Raw genomic sequence first — 20529 nt, 5'->3', positions numbered from 1 at the left:
AAGACCACTCCCTTCCTGTTGACTTTCTCTTCTTTTTCTCTTCTTCTGCCTCCTGCTGTCTCTCTAGGGCAGAGGTCACCTTCCTCTTCCTCACCCTGAATAAAAGTCTCTAGACAAACGTCTGGTGTGCAGTGTGCTGTATGAGCGATGCCAGGGTTGTTTTTTCCCTTTCACACACTTTGCCTGATTTTAATCCATCCAGTATCCCCTTGTAATCTTATTTTAGGTATTAATATCTTCTCTTAGTTATTAAGAAATATTAACGATAAGCTTTCATTTCTTTGGTTTATTCTTTAAAAGTCCTGAAGACCCATATGTCAGTTTTTGCTTCTGACCTTTTCTAATTAAATTATCATCCTTTGGTGAGCTAGATAAAAACACTTTTAATAGATGGGGGAAATAGTAGCATAGTCTAGCTTTTCCTATTAAAAATAAATATTCCTCTCCAAATAATTTATTTCAGGAACTATTGAACCATGTAACTCAGTCAGAAATGTGATAATAGCTTTGGAGAGGCAGGAAGAAGCTTCAAAATTAGTCTTTCTTAACCAGAAGAAGATCAGAGTTGCTTTGTAATTTTTTTAAATTTCACTTTTATGTGTAGTTGATTGCTTGGGCTCTGACTGAGGCTGGCTTAACTAAGTTCCCAGTGGAACTGGAGACCTTAGCAACAAGCTTGGATACCCAATCTCTTCCTCTGAGATGAAACCATCTCACATGTCTGTCTTAAGTCATGATTGAAAGTTTTAGTTGTATGTAAGTTATTTTTAAATGTAAATTTAAAAAAATATTATTTAAAAGAAAAAGGGACCCAGAAAGCATTTTAATCAGAAGCAAGTCTGTGTCTGATACTGTGCAAGAACTGTTTCTAGAGAAAAAAAAAAACTAGGGTTAACTCAAACTCCAGTGAAGTTCAATTATTAAAGGAAAATGAGACATTTTTATTTCTTCTCTAAAAATGCAAAGTGACAGGAAATGGTCTTTTATCTGCTTAGAAATACTCCTACCTGATTACAATCTATCCTTTTTTGTTTTTTTCCCCTTCAGTCATAAGGAAAGTATATGCAGAGGGAATGGCAGATAAGAGAACTAGAAGAGAAAGCCAGAACCTTCCTTTAATTACTTTTATCAGGTTAGCAGAGGCACAGACACCAATGCCTTAGGAAGAGAAAGGTGATTAGCATTCAAAATACTGAGGCCCACATCACTGACAGAAGGGCACGATTTTAAGATAAGATGAAAGAAAAGTTAGAAAAGAAAAAAACAGCATCTTTTAAAAACCTAAATATATTTAGATTAGATCAAATAGACATTGTTAATAAGAGTTAAGGATTCCTTAGAAGTAGAGTTCCTAATTATACCCGAAATATTTAATAGACTCATTGTGTTAAGAAAGATCTTATTGCTCTACCAGTCCAACTGTAAATCTTTAATACAGACTTGAAGTTTTACTTTGGGCTACTGGTTGCAAGGGACAGTTGCCTCCCACAGTTGGCACAAACCAAAGAAGAAGATTTATTAAAAGGTTATAGAACCTCAGGGCTGGAAAAAAGTCAGATTTGAGGAATGAAGTATAATCAGTAACTTGATCTTTATTTCAGGACTTAGCATTTTATTTCTTTTGTTAAAAGTATATATATATCAGAATCAGTGCATTAAATTATTGTTTAAAGATGACAACAGGCAAAATTCTAAATCCAGAACTTATAAACACAAAGCTACACAGTGATAATAGTAGCTCTACATCAAAATACAACAAAGTGTACATTTATAATCTTTCTAGCATGAATAAGTTTACAGTAACTGCAACTGTAGGACTTTAGGAATGAAAGATCCTAAGCTATCTAGCCCAACCTTCTTGTTCTGCCATCATAGAAACGGTGGCCCTGAGAGAAGGTATGATATGCCTAAGATTTCTCAGAGTTAGTTGAGTTACAAGAAGAATTGAGGTTCTTTGATAGTTGATTGATCAGACATGTGATGCCTTGTGCACTGCTGAGAACTGTGACCAAAAAAGATGGTCCACACTATTGTAAAAACTCAAGAAAAGGTTTTTGAACTTAAAGAAGCATTCTTTGATGGTTACCAGAACTGGGAGGAAAGATGAGTAATTCAATAGCTACAGGATAGACACCTTAACTCAGGTATTGGGCAGGGAAATATACAAGAAAAAGAAGGCTGACAGAACAATGCTGAAGATAGGTGAAGACACAGGGAGGTATGCAAGGGCAAAAGGGGATAGAGATAAATAGTGATATATACACAACCTTGGAACAACAGTGTTCTGTGTGTAGATACATGGACAGAGACACAGGCTGACTGGGTATGGGAGGAAAACTGGGATATATATGATGTGGCAATCAAGGCACTCACTCATCTATACCAAAAAATTTGGAAGAAAACTACTGGGCCAACTAACTCGAAGAGATCCATATTTGTGCCCATTTCAAAAAGAGGTGACCCAGCCCATGCCAAAGACAGGTGACCCAACAGAATGTGGAAATCATCAGACAATCTCTTTGATATCCCATCTGAGTAAAGTTTTACTGAAGGTAATACAGGAACAGCTGCAACCATACAGTGACAGAGAACTTCCAGAGGCTCAAGCTGGTTTCAGAAGAGGACGTGGAATGAGGGATATCATTGCTAATGTCTGATGGATCTTGGCTGAAAACAGAGAATACCAGTAATATGTTTACTTGTCCTTTATTGACTACACAAAGACTTTTGATTGTGTAGATCATGACAATCTGTGGACAACATTGCAAAGTATTAGTATTCTGGAACACTTAATTGTGCTCATGAGGAATCTGTACATAGACCAAGAAGAAGTTGTTTGAACAGTATGAGGGAACACCAAATGGTTTAAAATTATGAAAAGTGTGCACCAGGGTTGTATTATTTCACCTTACTTATTCAATCTGAATAAGAAACTAGATTATATGAAGAAAAACCAATCCTGGTATCAGGATTGGAGGAAGTTTCATTAACAACCTGTGATATGCAGCAAACCTTCTTTGTTGAAAGTGAAGGACTTAAAATACTTACTGATGAAGATCAAAGACCACAGCCTTTGGTGTGGGTTGCACCTCAATGCAAAGAAAACAAACATCTTCACCACTAGACCAGTCAACAACATCTATATAAATGGAGAAAAGATTGAAGTTATCAAAGACTTCATTTTGCTGGGACCAGCCATCAACACTCATGGAAGCAGCAGTCAAGAAATTAAACAATGTATTGCACCGAGAAAATCTGTTGCACAAAAACTCTTTACAGTGTTGAAGAGCAAAGATGTTAGTTTGAGTACTAAGATGTGCCTGACCCAAGTCATAGCATTTTCAATAACCTCATATGTATATGAAAGTTGGACAGCGAATAAGGAAAACCATAGGAGAATTGATGTATTTGAGTTATGGTGTTGGAGGGGAATACTGAAAGTACCATGGAGTGCCAAGAGAACAAATATATCTGTGTGGGAAGAAGTACAGCTAGAGTGCTCCTCAGAAGCCAGGATGGTCAGACTTCATCTTTCATATTTCAGACATACTGAACAATAACTGGAGAAGGATATCATGTTTGGTAAGGTGGAGGGTTGGAGAAAAACAGGAAGATCCCCAACAATATGGATTGGTACAGTGGCAACATCAATGAGCCCAAATGTAGCAACAATTGTGAGGTTGGCCAAGAATCAGCCAATGTTTTGTTCTATTTTGCGTAGTGTCTCTATGAGTTGGTACCAATATATATTAGTATAATCTTCTTCTTACATGCTTTATATATATAACCCATAAATATATAAGAGTTTGAAAGAGAATATTTTTACATGGGTAACCACCACCCAGCTCTGATAGCGTAGTGGTTATGAGTCAGTCTGATAACCTCAAGGTCAGCAGTTCGAAATTACCATCTGTTTCATGGGAGAAAGATGAGGCTTTCTGCTCCCAAAAAGATTTGTAGCCTCAGAAACCCTATGCCAGGTCAGTCTGAGTCTGAACGAACTCCACGGCACATAACCACCAGTAACCACTACCAACCACAGAGAGGAAGCTGAGCTACTGTTGTTGCATGGTGGGGATTGTAATCATTGAGATAAAAAAAAAAAAGAGAATGATTTGTTGAATATAAAATGATGATTGTGTCTGTGAACCTTTACTCAATTTATAATAAAAAATAAGATGGTCCAGAACCCAAGTTCTTGACTTTATCTTATGACTTCTAAGCAGTTTATTCCAGTTCAGTCCCCTGTTGAGTATTTGCATTTCCACTCCAGGTATATTGATTCGGTTTCTGCAGATGATTCTCAGGATCTTGATAAACTGTAGATTCTGATTCAATGTATCTGGGGTGGGACTGCATATACTCAGCAGGGGTATGAACCAAAATAAATTGATTTGAAGCTCTGGTATGATCCATGGGTTTCCTCATCCCAGGACCTGAGACACAGGAATAATCCCTACCTAGAACAAGTTTTTCTCATAGTGAAAGACAGGAGTGTTGTTGTCATTAGGTGCCATAGAGTCAGTACTGACTCATAACAACCATGTGCACAACAGAACGAAGCTCTGCCTGGGCCTGGGCTAACCTCACAATTGTTGCCACACTTGAGCCCACTGATGCTGCCACTTTCCCAATCCATCTTGCTTGAGGCTCTTCCTCTTTTTCTCTGACCCTCCACCTTACCAAACATGATATCCTTCTCCAGCGACTGGTCTCTCCTGACAATATGTCTGAAATATGAGAGATGAAGTCTGGCCATCCTGGCCTCCAAGGACAACTCTGGCTGCACTTCTTCCAATACAGATTCGTTGGTTCTTTTGGAAGCCCATGGCACTTTCAATATTCTCTACCAACACCATAACTCAAATGCATCAATTCTTCTATGGTCTTCCTTATTCACTGTCCAGCTTTCACATGCACATGAGGTTATTGAAAATAACATGTCTTGGGTCAGGCACACCTTAGTCCTCAAGCTGACATCTTTGCTCTTCAACGCTTAAAAAAAGTCTTGTGCAGCAGATTTGCCAAATGCAATGCGTTGTTTGATTTCCTAACTGCTGCTTCCGTGAGTGTTGATGGTTGATCCAAGAAGAATGAAGCCCTTGACAATTTCAATTTTTTCTCCATTGATAAGAATGTTGTTTATTGGTCCAGTGGTGAGGATTTTTGTTTTCTTTACATTGAGATATAATACCGAAGGCTGTGGACTTTGATCTTCATCTGTAAGTATTTTAAGTCCTCTTCACTTTCAACAAGCAAGGTTGCATCATCTGCATTTCACAGGTTGTTGATGAGTCCTTCTCCAATCCTGATGCCACGATTTTCTTCATACAACCCAGCTTCTAGGATTATTTGCTCAGCATACAGGTTGAACAAGTATTGTGAAAGAATACAACCCTGTCGCACACTTTTCTTAGTTTTAAACCATTCTACTGGGCATGTAACTTTGTTTACTTATGCTTATATTCCATTGGTCAAAGCAAATCATTTGGTCTAACCCAAATTTAGTGAGCAGGGAAGTTATGCTACCCACAAGCAAACTATATTCAGGCAGAAGGCTAACTAATACTATAATCTAGCACCGAAGGTTGCAAAAAAATCTGTGAACATTAAAGGAAGTGTCTCTAAGGTAGCTTGAATAGTCTGAAACTGGAACCTGCTGGGAGCCAACCCCGGCAAACTTATTCCAGGGTTTCCGAAGGCTGATGCGGATGTCGGCAGAAAGAATTACACATAGCCGATGGGTCATGATTCAAAATCTTACATGCTTTATTATTCTTTTTCCTATTCTACCCTTTTCCTCTCTCACAACTCTCTTATAAACTGTTACAAAAAAACATTGTTTTCATAGTAATCAATGTCTTCAAAATACAATCTATTCTGGGGCACATTCTTCATGGTTTACAACCCTTAGATTTACAACAGGGATGAGAAGTTACAGCAAAGAATCAGACATCCTGGCGCCTTGAAACCTTTTAGTTAAAACATTTGTTCATAAATAACTTCTACTCTTTTCTCTGAGAAGCAAGTTAACCTTCACATATGTTTCTTAATCTTTGTCTGTTAAGTCTTGTTAATTTTAGTTGTTATGTGCAATTAACTCTCCATTAACTTCTTCCATACACTATCTGTTTATAGCCTACAGAAACATCACTTATCAGAACATTTAAAAAACTGAAGACTATGAAAAACAACTTCCTTATTTTACTGATCATTAATTTAAGAACGTCTAAGTCAAACATTTTATTTAGTATCTGAATCGAAACTACCAGCTGTTCATGGGAGAAAGATGAGGCTTTCTGCTCCCGTAAAGATTTACAGCCTTGGAAACCCTGTATAGGGTCGCTATGGGTCGGAACCGACTCGACGGCACTTAACAACAACAATATATCCACAGTCTATATTTATGGTCTAATTGCTTTTAAGGATTCTTTACTGTCTTAAACTAAGGTTACAAGGAAGAATGTGTACAATCACTAAACTTAAGCTGGTAGTAATTCAATTGACAAATCCTGTCTCCTAGCAGTCTTAAGAACATTGTTAATATAAGTAAAAACTACCTATGATTACAAGTAGAATAAAATGTAGCTAATATATGTCTTCTAACTTTTGATAAAAAATATACTAAAGTGTTGGAGAGTCAAAATCTAAAGTAAAGGGATACTAATAAAATCATGAATAAATCAGAGAATGATTCAACAAGAGAAACATTAACCAGGGGCCTGTGCATAGAATATTTCTTTGTGGCTCTGCCATCCAAAGAAAACACTTCATTGTTGCTCTGCTAAAACAATGAGTCCTTCATGCTCAGGGCCCCGTCATCTCATTTATTTCAATTCCTCAATTAATATGTCATTCCTTCATTTTTATGGCCCCTGCCAAGAACCCACACAGACCATCATAATATATCATGTCTTTGAAATTATGGACCCTATAGGACAAAGAACAGAATTACTTAGAGTAGAGATTCTGTATGCGATTACATGTTCTTATTGTTAATAACATGTAATCTGATACAGAATAATATGTAAAAGCATCCACTAAATTTCCACTCATAGTGACTTCATGTGAAAGAGAAGAATTACTCTGTAGGACTGACCACAAGGTCAGTGGTTCAAACTCACCAGTTGCTCCTTGGAAACTCTATACAGGGTGGCCATGAGTTGGCATTTAACAACAACAATCTTTATGAAACCAGATTTCCTGGTCTTTTTTCTTAAAGCCACTGGTGGGTTTGAACCACAACCTCTCAGAAGCTTAGTGCTTAATTGCTTGGGCCACCAGAACTTTTATGAGTGTCCATGTGCCATCCTTTCTTCCAGAAGCATTCCTGGTATTGTTTTAGAGCATGTGGTTCAGCATTTTCAGACCTGAAAAGTGATTCACAGGATTCACATCCTTAAAGCAGCAGTGCTACCTGTTTTCATTACCATGAATTAAAAAAGAAAAAAGAAAAAAACCTGAGTTATATGTTTGTGTAAAAACTTTGTTTTAAATGGAACAGGTCAAAAGCCTCCATCCAGGTGTTCATTGAGGACACCTGCTTGGTGGGAAGTGGAGATTTCATGATCTTGCTCATGATGCATAACTTTGGTTTTGGTTTTTAACTACTGCATACACTCTATATCATCACACATTTTTTAATTGTTTTCAGTCTTAGTCATGTATTGTTTATGTTTGTTCCTATTCTGAATTAATGAGGAACTTAATGAGGAAGAAGAAACATAATTCTGCCAATTTACTTCAAAATTATTTTTCCAGATCCATAAACTTCTATTGTCTCTAAAAAATAGCAACTCAGGGCATCAAGATCTCTAATATTTCAAAACAAAATGTAAAAAAATAAACAAGTGTTACCTATTTATCCTGTCTGTAGCCCACGATCTCTTATGTAAATAAACACTGATGAAGCTCTGAAGTCTGTTCCATATGAAGGGAGAGATCACAATTATTCTGCATTTCACATCTCAGTACATTCCCCATGTCTGAAATGCTTTCCCTCCTCTCTTTTTTACTGCCTGGTCATGAAATAAACAAACAAAAGCACACTCATTACTATGAAGTCATTTCCAATCTGTGGCAACCCCATGTGTTACAGAATACAACTGCTTCCAAGGGGTTTCTTCTTTTTGGAAGCAGATTGCCAGGCCTTTCTTCCACAGCACTACTGGGTATATCTGAACTACCAACCTTTAGGCTGTTGTTATTAGCTGCCATCAAGCCGGTTCTAACCCATAGTGTCCCTATGCACAACAGAACGGATCACTGTCCAGTCCTGCACCATTGCTGTTATGCTTGAGTGCCAATCCATCTCATTGGGGAGTCTTCCTCTTTTTTGCTGACCCTCCACTTTATAAATTTTGATGCCCTTCTCCAGGGAGTGTTCCTTACTGATAATATGCCCAAAGTATGAGAGATGAAGCATCACAGTAATATGCAAGCCACCACAGTGCAACAAACTGACACGGATGGTAGTTTAGGCTTATGAAGTCAAGTGTAAATCATTTGTGCAACCCAGGGACCTATGTATGTGTTATCTAATGAGCCTTAATCCTCAACTCAGATCGTATTTCCTCCCAGCTCTGCTTGTTCCTCTCCCTTCAGTATTCCCATAGCACTTGTATGGGAATTCTGCCCTCAGTAGCCTGTATTTTGGAAAATAGTCATAGAGTTGTAATACCTACTTTATCCTGAATTAAGATAAAGGCCATTTGATATTTCCAGTAACTTATAGGTATGAGGATTAGTTCCTGGTGTGTCACTGTAGGATAAGCACTGGACTGCTAACCACAAAGTTGGCGGTTCAAACCTACCAGCACTTAGCAACAACACATATACAAGGAGACTTCAAAAAGTTCATAGAAAACCCCCATTAACTTTTAATCCTATTTTCCTATGAACTCTTTGAAGTCCCCTGGATAAATGAGAATAGATAGAATAATGAATCCCTAATTACTGGAGTCCTGGTGTGGCACTATGGGTTAATGCATCAGACTGCAAAGCCGTTTGAACTGCAAAGTCGGCGGCTCAAGCTCACCAGTCACTCCTTAGAACCCCTATACAGGGTTGCTATGGGTCAGTACCTACTCGATGGTACTTAACAACAACAAGTATTGGAGTCCTAGTGTGGTGCTGTAGGTTAAGGCACTGGACTGCAAAGTCAGTTTGAACCACAAAGTCAGAGATTCGAGCTCATCAGCTGCTCCTTGGTAACCCTATACAGGGCCATTATGGTCAAGTACTTGACTGTTAATCAAATGTTGACAGTTGAAGCCCACTCAGAATCAAAAGAAAGACCTGACGATCTACTTTTGAAAAATTACCCAAATTATCCATTGAAGAGTTATATTCTTACTTGGATCACCATGAATCTGAATTGACTTGAAGGCAACTGGTAGGCAGAGTGAAGTTTGTTAAGAATGGGAAACTTAAGAGAACAAGGGAACGCAGTTCAGGAAGAGGAAAAACTAAAAAGGAATAAAATAAAGACATAGGCTGAAATGCACAAGATGTGCATTATAAGCAATAAGAAACTCACATGGCTAGAGCAGGAAAGTAGCACAAAGAGAAGTCCTGGAAAATACTGCAGAGCTTAGGTTTGTGGGTTGGATGTGGAGAGACATCCATATTGAGTGGTTGAGGAACCCTTTCTGCTTAAATGAAGTGGGCCAAGGAGAGCTCCACTATTTATCCCTGCCATTCCTGGGGTTCCATCCTTCATTTAAGAAAATGAATGAAATCCCAGAAATCAACATTTCCAGCTGAAAGTCCTTTAAAGCTCAAGGGCAAGAGAAAAATAACCTTTTAATTTCCAAGATGAATGAACAAAGTAATTTTTGTGAGTGGTATCTTCTATTTCTACAGCAGTCATAAATCATACCTTTGGGAACTATACCATTTTACTTTTAAATGTACATTTTGAAAAAAAACACAGTGGTTTCTTATTGTGTTCCATTTGTACAATTTCATTGCATTCATCACTAGTCACAGGGTCCTGGTGATTCTATGGCAGGAAAACTGTTTATTACATTCTCAGTCGAAGCGCCTAATAATTAGTGTAGCATTTTGCATTAGCTGATCAGCATAGTGGTAGTCTTCCTCTAAGACAGACAGCTTTTTCCATTTACCCGTGATCCATATTTCATTATTTTCCAGACCCTGGTTCCTTTCACTTGGTGTATTTTCTTAAGAATTGCCATCTATTCGATGATGTTTGTATCCATTTGAAAAGTTTATGTCCATTTGCAAATGATTCAAGCTAGGATCGAGAATTCTGCTGACTGATTTGCAGAAAGTTGTTGCTGCCTAAAAATCTGCCGAGCATGTCCCATTGATAGATAGTACATATATCCAGTGTTAATATAATGGGCAAACTCCAGAGTATTTCCACAGCTCCTGACTATCAAATGATATACAAAATTATATGACTTGGGGACAGCTGAAATTGTTTCTGCACATTGAGCTCTTCTTCCATTAGACTGGTCCACAATATTAGATTGAATCCCAAGGTGCTACTGGTAATCATCAGCTGTTTCTCTTGCCCAGTCTCTTTGTTTAAATGTATTCTTTCATTATCCATGTACTTTTGAATAAAATGTGGGAAAGAATGTTTTTAATTGAATAATCTATATTCTGTCAGGTATTCCTTCTCCCTAGGAAGTTATTTACTTTGCTATTTTAATTTGTCCTGCTAGTATAATATCTTGATGAAAGAACTGAGGTCCAATAGTGTTAACATAAGATGTGAAATATTAATTCTTTTTTTTTTTTTTTTTTAATTCTCTTTTCACTCTTGAGTTTAGGAGATTTTAGAAGCTACTGCCAATATTATGCTCTCCAATAAACCTCCATTATTGGAAACTCTTTATCCCCTTTGGGCTTTGATAAATGATTATTATGCTTTTGAAATCTTAGCTTGGAATGCCTTGGGCTGGGCTTTCATCAGTTCATGGATGGAATTAATAAGAATAGTAACATTCAGGCTGCAAAATTTGAGCCAAAGGCCCTCAGGAGAATCATTCCACAAAAGGGAGACTCCGGGAATCCTGGTCTATGTTTTCACCTGAGAGTTTTTTCTATCCCCCATTGCACATTCCCCCACTGCAAGACAGGGATTTTGTGCTTTGGATCTAGGCCAAGTAAATTTGCTGATTCCTAGGGCTCAGTTAAAAGGCAAGATGTCGGTTCATTATTGGCCAGACCTGAATGGTGGAAAGGGAACTTGTAGTGAAGACAGAAGCAAGTAAGAAGTCACTTGGCTGGATGAAGAAGGCCAGTGAGGCAATGAGAGCAGACAAGGGAAATGATAAGAAAGGAGAACTTAGTTTTTCAGTGTCAGGGAGACACTCAGAGAAGACCAGCCTGAGCTAGGAGTTGGTGAGCCAAGAAAGCTACTGTACTTTAGGTCCCAAATGAACTTGGAACAGAAGGGAAATCTGGTGAAATGTAAAAGAGAACTTACTCAGAAAGCAAGAAAAGAACAAGATTGAGCACAAGGGAGTAAATCAGGAGCTAGGACTAATGTGTTCACAACCAAAACTGCATCTAAGACTTTTCAGCTAAGAGAAAAAGACTGCATTCAGAAATAATAACATTGCCTTATTGTGGATTTTCTGTTAGGCACTCAAATTACTCAAAGTATTTCAAATGCATAAACTCATTTAATGTTCACAAAAACTCCATAAGGTTTAGCTGATTATTGTTTCAATTTTACAGATGAGGCAACTAAAACCTTAACTGTTAAGTATAACCACAAAGCTCATTAAATGGCAAAGCCAGACCCTAACAAGTAGCATGATTACCATAATTGCTGTGTAGTTACTGCACTCAGCAGGGTGTCTTGCCACTAGTAGGTGCTCAGTAAATCATTATTAAATAAAGCTTTCTTAGCTTTTGGTTTCCAGATTTATAGAATGAAGGTGTGCCTTGCAGGTTCTTGTAAGGCAAAGTAAGATGATCTCTATAGAAACACATGCCACTTCTTGAGGTGGGAATCATTTTCTGGGGGAATATAATATCCAGCATATACAAGTGAAGAAAAAGGTGGCATCAGGATTGAAGGAAGACTCATTAACAACCTGCGACACGCAGCTGATACAACCTTGCTTGCTGAAAGTGAATAGGACTTAAGACATTTACTGATTTATGGATTGCATCTCAATGTAAAGAAAACAAAAATCGTCATCACTGGATCAATAAACAACATTCTTATCAATGGAGAAAAGATTGAAGTTGTCAAGGACTTCATTCTTCTTGGTTCAACACTCATGGAAGCAGCAGTCAAGAAATCAAACAACATATTACATTAGGCAAATCTGCTGCACAAGACTTTTTTAAAGTGTTGAAGAGCAAAGATGTTAGCTTGAGGACTAAGGTTTGCCTGACCCAAGCCATGGTATTTTCAATAACCTTATGTGCATGCAAAAGTTGGACAGTGAATAAGGAAGATCTTAGGTACAAGAATTGATGCATTTGAATTATGACATTGGAGGAGAATATTGAAAATACCATGGGATGCCAAAAGAACAAACAGATCTGTGTTAGAAGAAGTGCAGCCAGAATGCTCCTTGGAGGCCAGGATGGCCAAAATTCATCTCTCGTACTTCAGACATATTGTTAGGAGAGACCAGTCACTGGAGAAGGATATCATGTTTGGTAAAGTGAAGGGTCAGAGAAAAAGAGGAAGCCACCCAGCGAGATGAATTGGCAAAGTGGCAGCATCAGTGGGCTCAAGCATGACAACAATTGTGAGGTTGACTCAGGACCGGGCAGTTTTTCGTTGTGCATAGGGTTGCTATGAGTTGGTACTGACTCAATGGAACCTAACAACAACAATAAGTGGGTTTCAAATAGAAAAAATGGAATTAAGAGATAGTGGAATTTTCCCACAAAGGCTTTGAAACCTCCTTGTATACTTGTCCTAGTAGACAGTCTTTTGTCATTGTGTTTGTGCATATGTTAGGAATTATTAGGGTATATTCCTTTCTGTCAAACACATTGAAAACCAGTGGGTACAGTGGAATATATTGTTTCATGAGAACTCTTCATTTTCCTAGGACCAGTCACTAGTTCTCTTCCCAACTCTCCCACCAAGCAGTGTCTCTGTTTATCAGTTAGACCCACCTAAATCAATAAAGAGAAAAATATTTGACCAGCTTTACCCAGAAGACAAAATGGAGAATGACAGTCAAAATAGTTGTCTGTCTCTTTTGGTGACCCAGGCCTTCAAAAAAAGTCCAGATTATGGTCCACCTTGTTTTCTAATTGTTTGCATACAGCAAATATTTAATGATTGATATTCCTCCCAGGTTACCACAGAGTACACAGAATAACATTAGACAGTACAGGATTCTCCTGACAAAAATGAGAAATTACCTCCCTTCCTGTAGTGCTTATAATGTAGGGGATAACAAAACTGAGAAATAGGGATTATAATTTGTTACTAGATGAATGCAGCTAACACACTTACCCTGTGTTTTCACCAGGCTGGATTATCTAGAGAAGAAAAATCAGTGACACTCATATATGTACATATATAAAGAGAAGTTTATATCAAAGAAATGGCTCACAATTGTAGATGTGGGAGAGCCACAAGTCTGTGTCAGATAAACCAAGATTAGAAGGGAAGCAGGCAAGACCAGCATGCAGGTAGGTCTGGCAGGCAAACAGGCAGGCTGTTGGTGATTCCCAGAATTGGCAGGTAATAGAGCAGGCCACTGGCACGAGTCCATAGAACAGAGGATGAGCCAGATGCAAAATCCAGACCCAGTAGAAGGCAAGCAATCTTTGCCTGAGGGTCTATTATTTTGGAAGCAGGCTACACCCAAGGAAGCATTCTTTCAATTGGTTGGTTGCTCATAGCCAATCATCACAGAGTTAGTAACACTGTATTACATCTCATTATGGGGATAACTGCATATCAACTGCCAAACCACTGAGAATCCTGGCCCAGTCAAGTTGACACCAAACCTTAACTATCATACAATGATAACTCAAAAGTAATATAAATGTTCAGTGACCAATATAAGGCATTGAGGAACTGGGAAATGTTAACCATTTCCTGAGCATGGTGAGAGGAGAGATAGACCCTTCTCCCTTACCTTGTTCATGATCTGTGGAATCACTGTTCTCTGAGTGGCCTGTGTAACTTGCAATATGTATGTACATGTTTCTAACATCCACTGTCAGATTACTGGAAATAATATGATTACATAAGTCAGGTCAAACCAATAAAGTGAATATTAAAACAGCTTCTAGAAGTATCTTTCAGATGCAGAAAGTCTTTCTTATGTGTATGGTGGTATATCTTTCTATAGGTTCAGGGCCTAGTCAAGATAAATCTCAGGGACCTTGTTAAGTAGAGATGTGGTTGGGATTGGATTTAGTTGTAATGGTGGTGATGGTTATGTGCCATGGAGTCTGTTCCAACTTATAGGGACCCTGTGTAAGGCTTCTGAGGCTGTATATAAGGAGTGGGGAACCTTTTTTTCAACCAAAATTTATAACAGCATTTTCGGGCCATACAAAATGATTATCTTAAAAATTAGCCTTCTACATTTGATCAGACATTTAATTAGCTCATCCCTGATGTAATGGATAGACTCCTGGCATGGTGCTGTAGGATCAGTACTGGACTGTGAACCACAAGGTCAGCAGTTCAAACCCACCAGCTGCTCCTCAGAAACCCTATACAAGGTCTCTATGAGTCAGAACCAATTTGACAGCACTTAACAACAAAAACAAGGTGATGGGTGGAATTGAAGTTGCCTTGGTAGGGCCAGACCAAATGATTTCAATGGCTCATATAGCCCACGATCCAGATGTTCCCCACACCTACAAATCTTTACAGGAGCAGAAAGCCTCATCTTGCTCTTGCAGAAAAGTAGATACAAACTACTGACCTTATGGTTAGCAACTCAACTCATTAGTTGTGATAATATTGAGACTTTCTCTCCTTTTACATTAACCGTTGAATTTCCTACTGAATTCTGACATTCAGAATTGTGGAATATCTAATATTAACATCATGAATTGCTCATTATTGTCTCCTCTCAGACACTTTACTAATTCTATCCTTACCAAGAATTTTTCTTTTTTCATTCATCTTTTTTACCCATTCTCAGCAATCATTGGGCCTTACAACTGAATCATTTGGGATATCTTTTTATTCTGCTTCTCTAACACAGTTTCTCACATGGGCCATCTACATCATAACTCCCTGAGATGTTTGACAGAATGCAGCATTTTGGACCCAACCCAGACCCACTAATCCCTCAGGATGTAGGCAGTCGTTCTTAGGTACACTGAAGTTAGAGAAGCACTGCTCTAATACAATCTTTCAAACTTTATAGTTCTTTTCGCATACTTTAACTTCACCAAGTATTGTGACATATAATTCAGATTCATATAACAAAAACATATATGCAATATGCCTACATATACACTCTACCTCCATATGAATACTTACCTGGAGCAATGGTTCTCAACAGAGAGCGGTTTTGCCACTCAAGGGACAGTTGACAATGTCTGGAGATATTTTTTGCTTGCCACAACTAGGGTTCGGGTACTGCTAGCACATAGTGGGCAGAGGTCAGGGATGATGCTAAACATCTCACAAGGCACAGAACAGGTCCCACAACAAAGAATTATCTGGTCCAAAGTGTTAATCATGACAAGATAAGAAGTCCCGATTTAGGGAAAGTGGATACAAAGTGTGTTAAAGATATTTAAAAAAAAAAAGGTCACAGCAAATCCTGCAAATATATAGAAAATCCAGTGTAATCAAGTTTTCATTTGACTAGTAAGCATTATCAGTTTCTTAAGTTCCTCCCCTGAACTTATCCAGGACATAAATGTCACTCATTAAAAGGTTCCAGGTTGCCAGACAATAGGAGAAAAAAATGCATCACAAGGAAGTTTCCAAAAAATGAGACACTGAGGTATGCTCATAAGCAGGGGGCAGGCAAATGAAAGATGCTGACAGCCCGAAATATTGATATTAGTAAAAATAAGGATAGTTTGACAGACACCAAATCCCTGTGGCTATGTGATGGCCTTTAGACATTAAGGAACAGAGGTAAACATGAAGGGGCAAGGTATTTTATTGGTAATAAAGGAGATGAAAGATCATATTTTAAATGATATGCCTTCAAGCATGTGCTAAATCAAGGTGTTGACAACATCATTTTTCCAGGAGATGAGCAAGTAGATTTAAATAGTTTCCAAGTTGTAAGTATCTTGATTACCAAGGAGCAGTGGGATGCAAAACTTGGCCAGTGGAAACAAATGATTGATAGCTTCCTCTAACACTCCTGCCTTTATTTTCCTCTGCATGGCTCATTATTCTGCCGCATTAATTTAAGCTTTCCTATTGAACTGAATTAGGAGCTTAAATTCTCTTATCATCCCTATGGGAACCTTGATTGTTTATTTGTAGATGACAATAATTGTTTTTATCGATCCCCAAATGTGGAAGGTATAAAAAGTGCTATGGCTGGTGGCCAGCTGGTAACGTAGTTAGTGCTTCGTGCATGAGTGACAAATGACAAGACAATGTTTGGTCCCAGAGGAGACCCTTTAAAAAATTTTAAGGCATTTGATATTGTTAGAGCTCTCTAAGCTGAAAAGCATAAACAATTTCATGTTTAACTCTTTTTGTTGCTGTTGATCTTTTGAACCTGTAAAGTCTACTTGGGTATAATTTATTCTTCCTTCTTTCCACTGTGTCCACAAAGCAGCATGGGAGAGTTTAGAAATGATGCAATTACAAGTATTCTCAGATCAGTGCTATCCAGGCCAGTGAAGCTCTCTTGGAGATCCAAATCACCAGGGCATGTGTTTAGAAGAATTTCTGGGTCAATCCAACAATGTCGATGATTTCACTGCAAGTATCATTATATGGACATTAACTCTTGAGTGTTTTGAAAGGAGATCACTTTGCTGGCCCCGGCATGTACTAAGGGTAGGAAACCTCATGTGATTTCTCATCCAGAATATATCTGAAGCATCAGGGAGAGAAAATGCAACTGTCTAATTAAGTGCTGTTTGTAGGACAGGACACATAAGCAGTATGAACTTCCCCAGTCTGAATTAAATGCAACACAGCTCACTTGAAGAATGGTTGCACTAATTAGCATGTGTCTGTCTTTCCAGACACAAGATAAATCAGGTTAGGTCTAAAAATCACCAGCTATCAGAAATGTGATAAAATTCCCTTATTAGTTATGGTGATCAGTGACTGAGTGTGGTTTTATAAAAAGAGCTGGTCATGTTCTGTTGTTATTAAGAGTTTTTGAGTTGGTTCCAACTCATAGCGACCCTGTCTAGGACTTCCAAGGAGTGGCTGGTAAGTTTGAACCACTGACCTTGCAGTTTAAACCGACCTTGAAGTCCAGAGCATTAACCAGCAGTGCCACACCAGTATGCCAGAATGGCTAGCCGGAAGGTAGGTGACTTAATCTTTTTATATCACTTTTTTTTTTTCTTGCACAATTGCCAGCATGCTTCAAATGCTCTGATGGAAAGAGTTTTAAAGAGATAGACAACCATCTGTTTTGAGTGGATTGGATCACCCTGGCTAAAGACAGCTATAGAGATCCAAATCTTCTCCAGACAATTCCATGAAGTCTTTGGAAACTGGAAAATTCCTCCAGTCAATGGTCCTCATTTGCTCTTCTCAGCTATTCCTTGAACATATCAAGCGCACTTCCATATTTGTGTTTTCCCTTGTCACTTTCTCTGCCTGAAATGCTTTTCCCTCTTAAGATCCACATAGCTTCTTCCCTCCTTTATTGCCCCCTACACTCAGGTCTATGTTCACTTTAACAAGGTCAGCATCTTTGACCAACCTTGACAACACAGCCACCAAATGCAATATTCTGCTCTTCATGAAGATAGAGGCTTTTTATGTTTTGATAGGTACTGCATCCACAGTGTCTAGAACAATCATTGGCATGTAGTAGATGTTCAGTAAAAAATTGTTGAAGAGTTGGGTAACACAGGTCTTGCAAAGGAAAAATCTTGGATCATGATAGCTGAATATTAGCAAGGGAAAATCTTTCAGATACATTCGTAGGTCAAATCATTCACCTACATAGCATCCAATTTAGACTTAAGAATCCAACAACTCTTAGAGAAAATGATATGTCCAGGTAAGCAAGATAAAACCATTACCATTCAGTTTCTATCAGGGCTCCAAGCATCTTTAAGAAACAACAACAACAGCAAAAAAACAAACAAACAAAAAAAAACCCACCTGTCCTCTGATATTCAAGATGAATTTGTGTCTTATGCAAAATCAAATAAATTATTTTTCACCTGAAGGGAGCAGGATTATTTGACTTCAGATATTTGCCATATGGTTTCTCTTCCATACAACATAGCTTCAAGGCTTAAGGTAGCAAGAGTGAAAGCATGCCTATAAATTATTCAGAGATAATTCAAAATAAGTGTGTGTCTTTGACAGATTGTCAAGTTTTCTTCATGCTTTTTATCCTGATAACAAGTGCTACATTTTTTATAAAATGATGCTCATTTCTCACCACACTTTGTTGTTGCTCTGTGTGTGTTGTCTATGTTGTTTTGTTTGTCATTGTTGTTTGTTTGTGCTCCCCCCTCCTTCTCCCACAGAGTCCAGTCTGGCTCTTATCTCAGCACGGGGTGGTTTACCTTCATTCTGGCCATGGATGCCTGTTACGGCATTCACGTCTACGGCATGATAAATGACACCTACTGCAAGTAAGATCACAGGAAATTATTTTTATGCATCTCCAATTCTGAGATCTTGTCAAAATATCACAATTCATTTTAACACCATAAATCTGAGAAACAGATAAAGCAACAATTATTTCCCGGTGTTCTTTGCCAAAATGACATTTTATTGTCAGTGCATCAAGTTGTGACTTTTAGGGGTGATAAAAAGAGAAATATTTACCACAGTCTAATGTCAGATGTCACAAAGAACATTTTTTCTTTAATCAGTGGCGTATCAGGACTTGTGACTTGGAAAGAGAGAACAAGTTTAGTGGCTATTTAATTTGTAAAACAATTTGTCATTTCTGCACCTTTAATGACTTGATGGCTGTCTGTCTACTCAATGTTTATATTTGATCATGAAGGACAAAATGTCCAGAAACCTGAGAGAAATTGACGGGTTAGTCAGAATTCCTGGAAATTGTGTTTCACTAATAAATGAGTAACATGCCAGGTCCTTATTTTTAAAGTGTGTGTTTATCTACAGTATATCTTCACTGGTAGGATAGTTTTTAATTAGATGATAAAACAAGTCCTACACGCTTCATCAAGATAATGGAATATATTTTCCCACAACCTAATCCAGACAGTATTTTAATCATATTGTCAAAATGGTAATTCTCAGCCACAATCTTTAAATGATGATCAAATATTTCTACCCTAACTATAAGCATAACGTAAACAGATGAACCAAATACCTTACTGTCAAAAAAAAAAAATCATAAAGTTTTTCAAACTCTGTAAAACCACTAGCCTATGCAGAGTTTGCTACCATTAGACACCATTTCCTTCTTCAAAGGATATCCATATGTTGGAATAAAATTGGTATGACATATAAATTTTATTTGATCTATTAAAGCACAGAGGGCCTGGTACATCTTCCTAAAAGCTTTCATACATTAATAGCTTTTAACTGAGTTCATGGACAAGAATCATGTATGGGTTTGCAAGTAAATGCATTTACTGGGCATATAATGGATTCTTGTAAATGAATGCTTCATTCTTCATCTCCATCTTTCTCTCGCCTTTTTTTTTTTTTTTTTCTTTTTTAGGACAGAAGGGTATAGAAAAGTCCCGTACCATTATTACGAACAAGGAAGAGATGAATGTGATGAATATTTTCTTCATGAACATGCCCCATATGGGGGACATAGGTTTATCACTGAAAAGAAAGTATTTGCTAAGTGGGCCAAGAAACACAGGATAATATTTACACACCCAAACTGGACAGTGTCTTGATGCTGTTTTTGTTTTTATCTTGCCACACCATTTGATGTGACAATAATACTGCAACTATGAGACTGATGATGCTAATGATGATGATAATGCTGATGAAAAGGAGGACGATGATAAGGACCATAACAATGATGATCAAGTTCCTGTACATTCTCAGATCTGGATGGTTATTACTCTGCCAATAATTTAAACTTGGATTCTGCAGAGGGTGGTTGTGTTTATTATGTTCTTTCTGAAGGCTCAACACTACATACTGCACTTTATAACCTAACTGGAATCGAAATGAAGGCCAGTGAAATGACAGCTGTGACCTAAGAAATGGGAATATTATCCTTAAAGATGGCTGCCCAGAATCTTGAACTGTGGGTAACTCCCAAAAGTCATGGGAACTGGCCACATGAGGCAAGGTTATTGACTTGTCTCTTCAACTTGAACAGCTCCACCACCTTGAATAATGGTTGATTGTCAAACACTGACTCAAGAAATAGTATCTGGGTATAAGTATCTTACTACAGTTACTAGTTAGCCTTGCAAAAGGGAAGG

General features: G+C 38.0%; 1 protein-coding gene across 1 annotated transcript in view; it reads left to right on the top strand.

Annotated features, from left to right (window-relative positions):
* LOC102813713 (alpha-N-acetylgalactosaminide alpha-2,6-sialyltransferase 3-like) overlaps nt 1–20273 on the top strand; it is a 929267-nt gene extending 908994 nt beyond the window's left edge. Inside the window, exon 3 of the mRNA XM_006831027.1 lies at nt 19803–20273. Within this exon, the coding sequence (XP_006831090.1) occupies nt 19803–19989 (187 nt within the window). The 3' untranslated portion in view covers nt 19990–20273. The remainder of the gene's footprint in view (nt 1–19802) is intronic.
* Nucleotides 20274–20529: the final 256 nt, after the last annotated feature.

Source organism: Chrysochloris asiatica, unplaced genomic scaffold (assembly GCF_000296735.1).
Source record: "Chrysochloris asiatica unplaced genomic scaffold, ChrAsi1.0 scaffold00002, whole genome shotgun sequence".
NCBI classification, from domain to species: domain Eukaryota; kingdom Metazoa; phylum Chordata; class Mammalia; order Afrosoricida; family Chrysochloridae; genus Chrysochloris; species Chrysochloris asiatica.
This window is presented reverse-complemented; position numbering and strand designations above follow the sequence as displayed.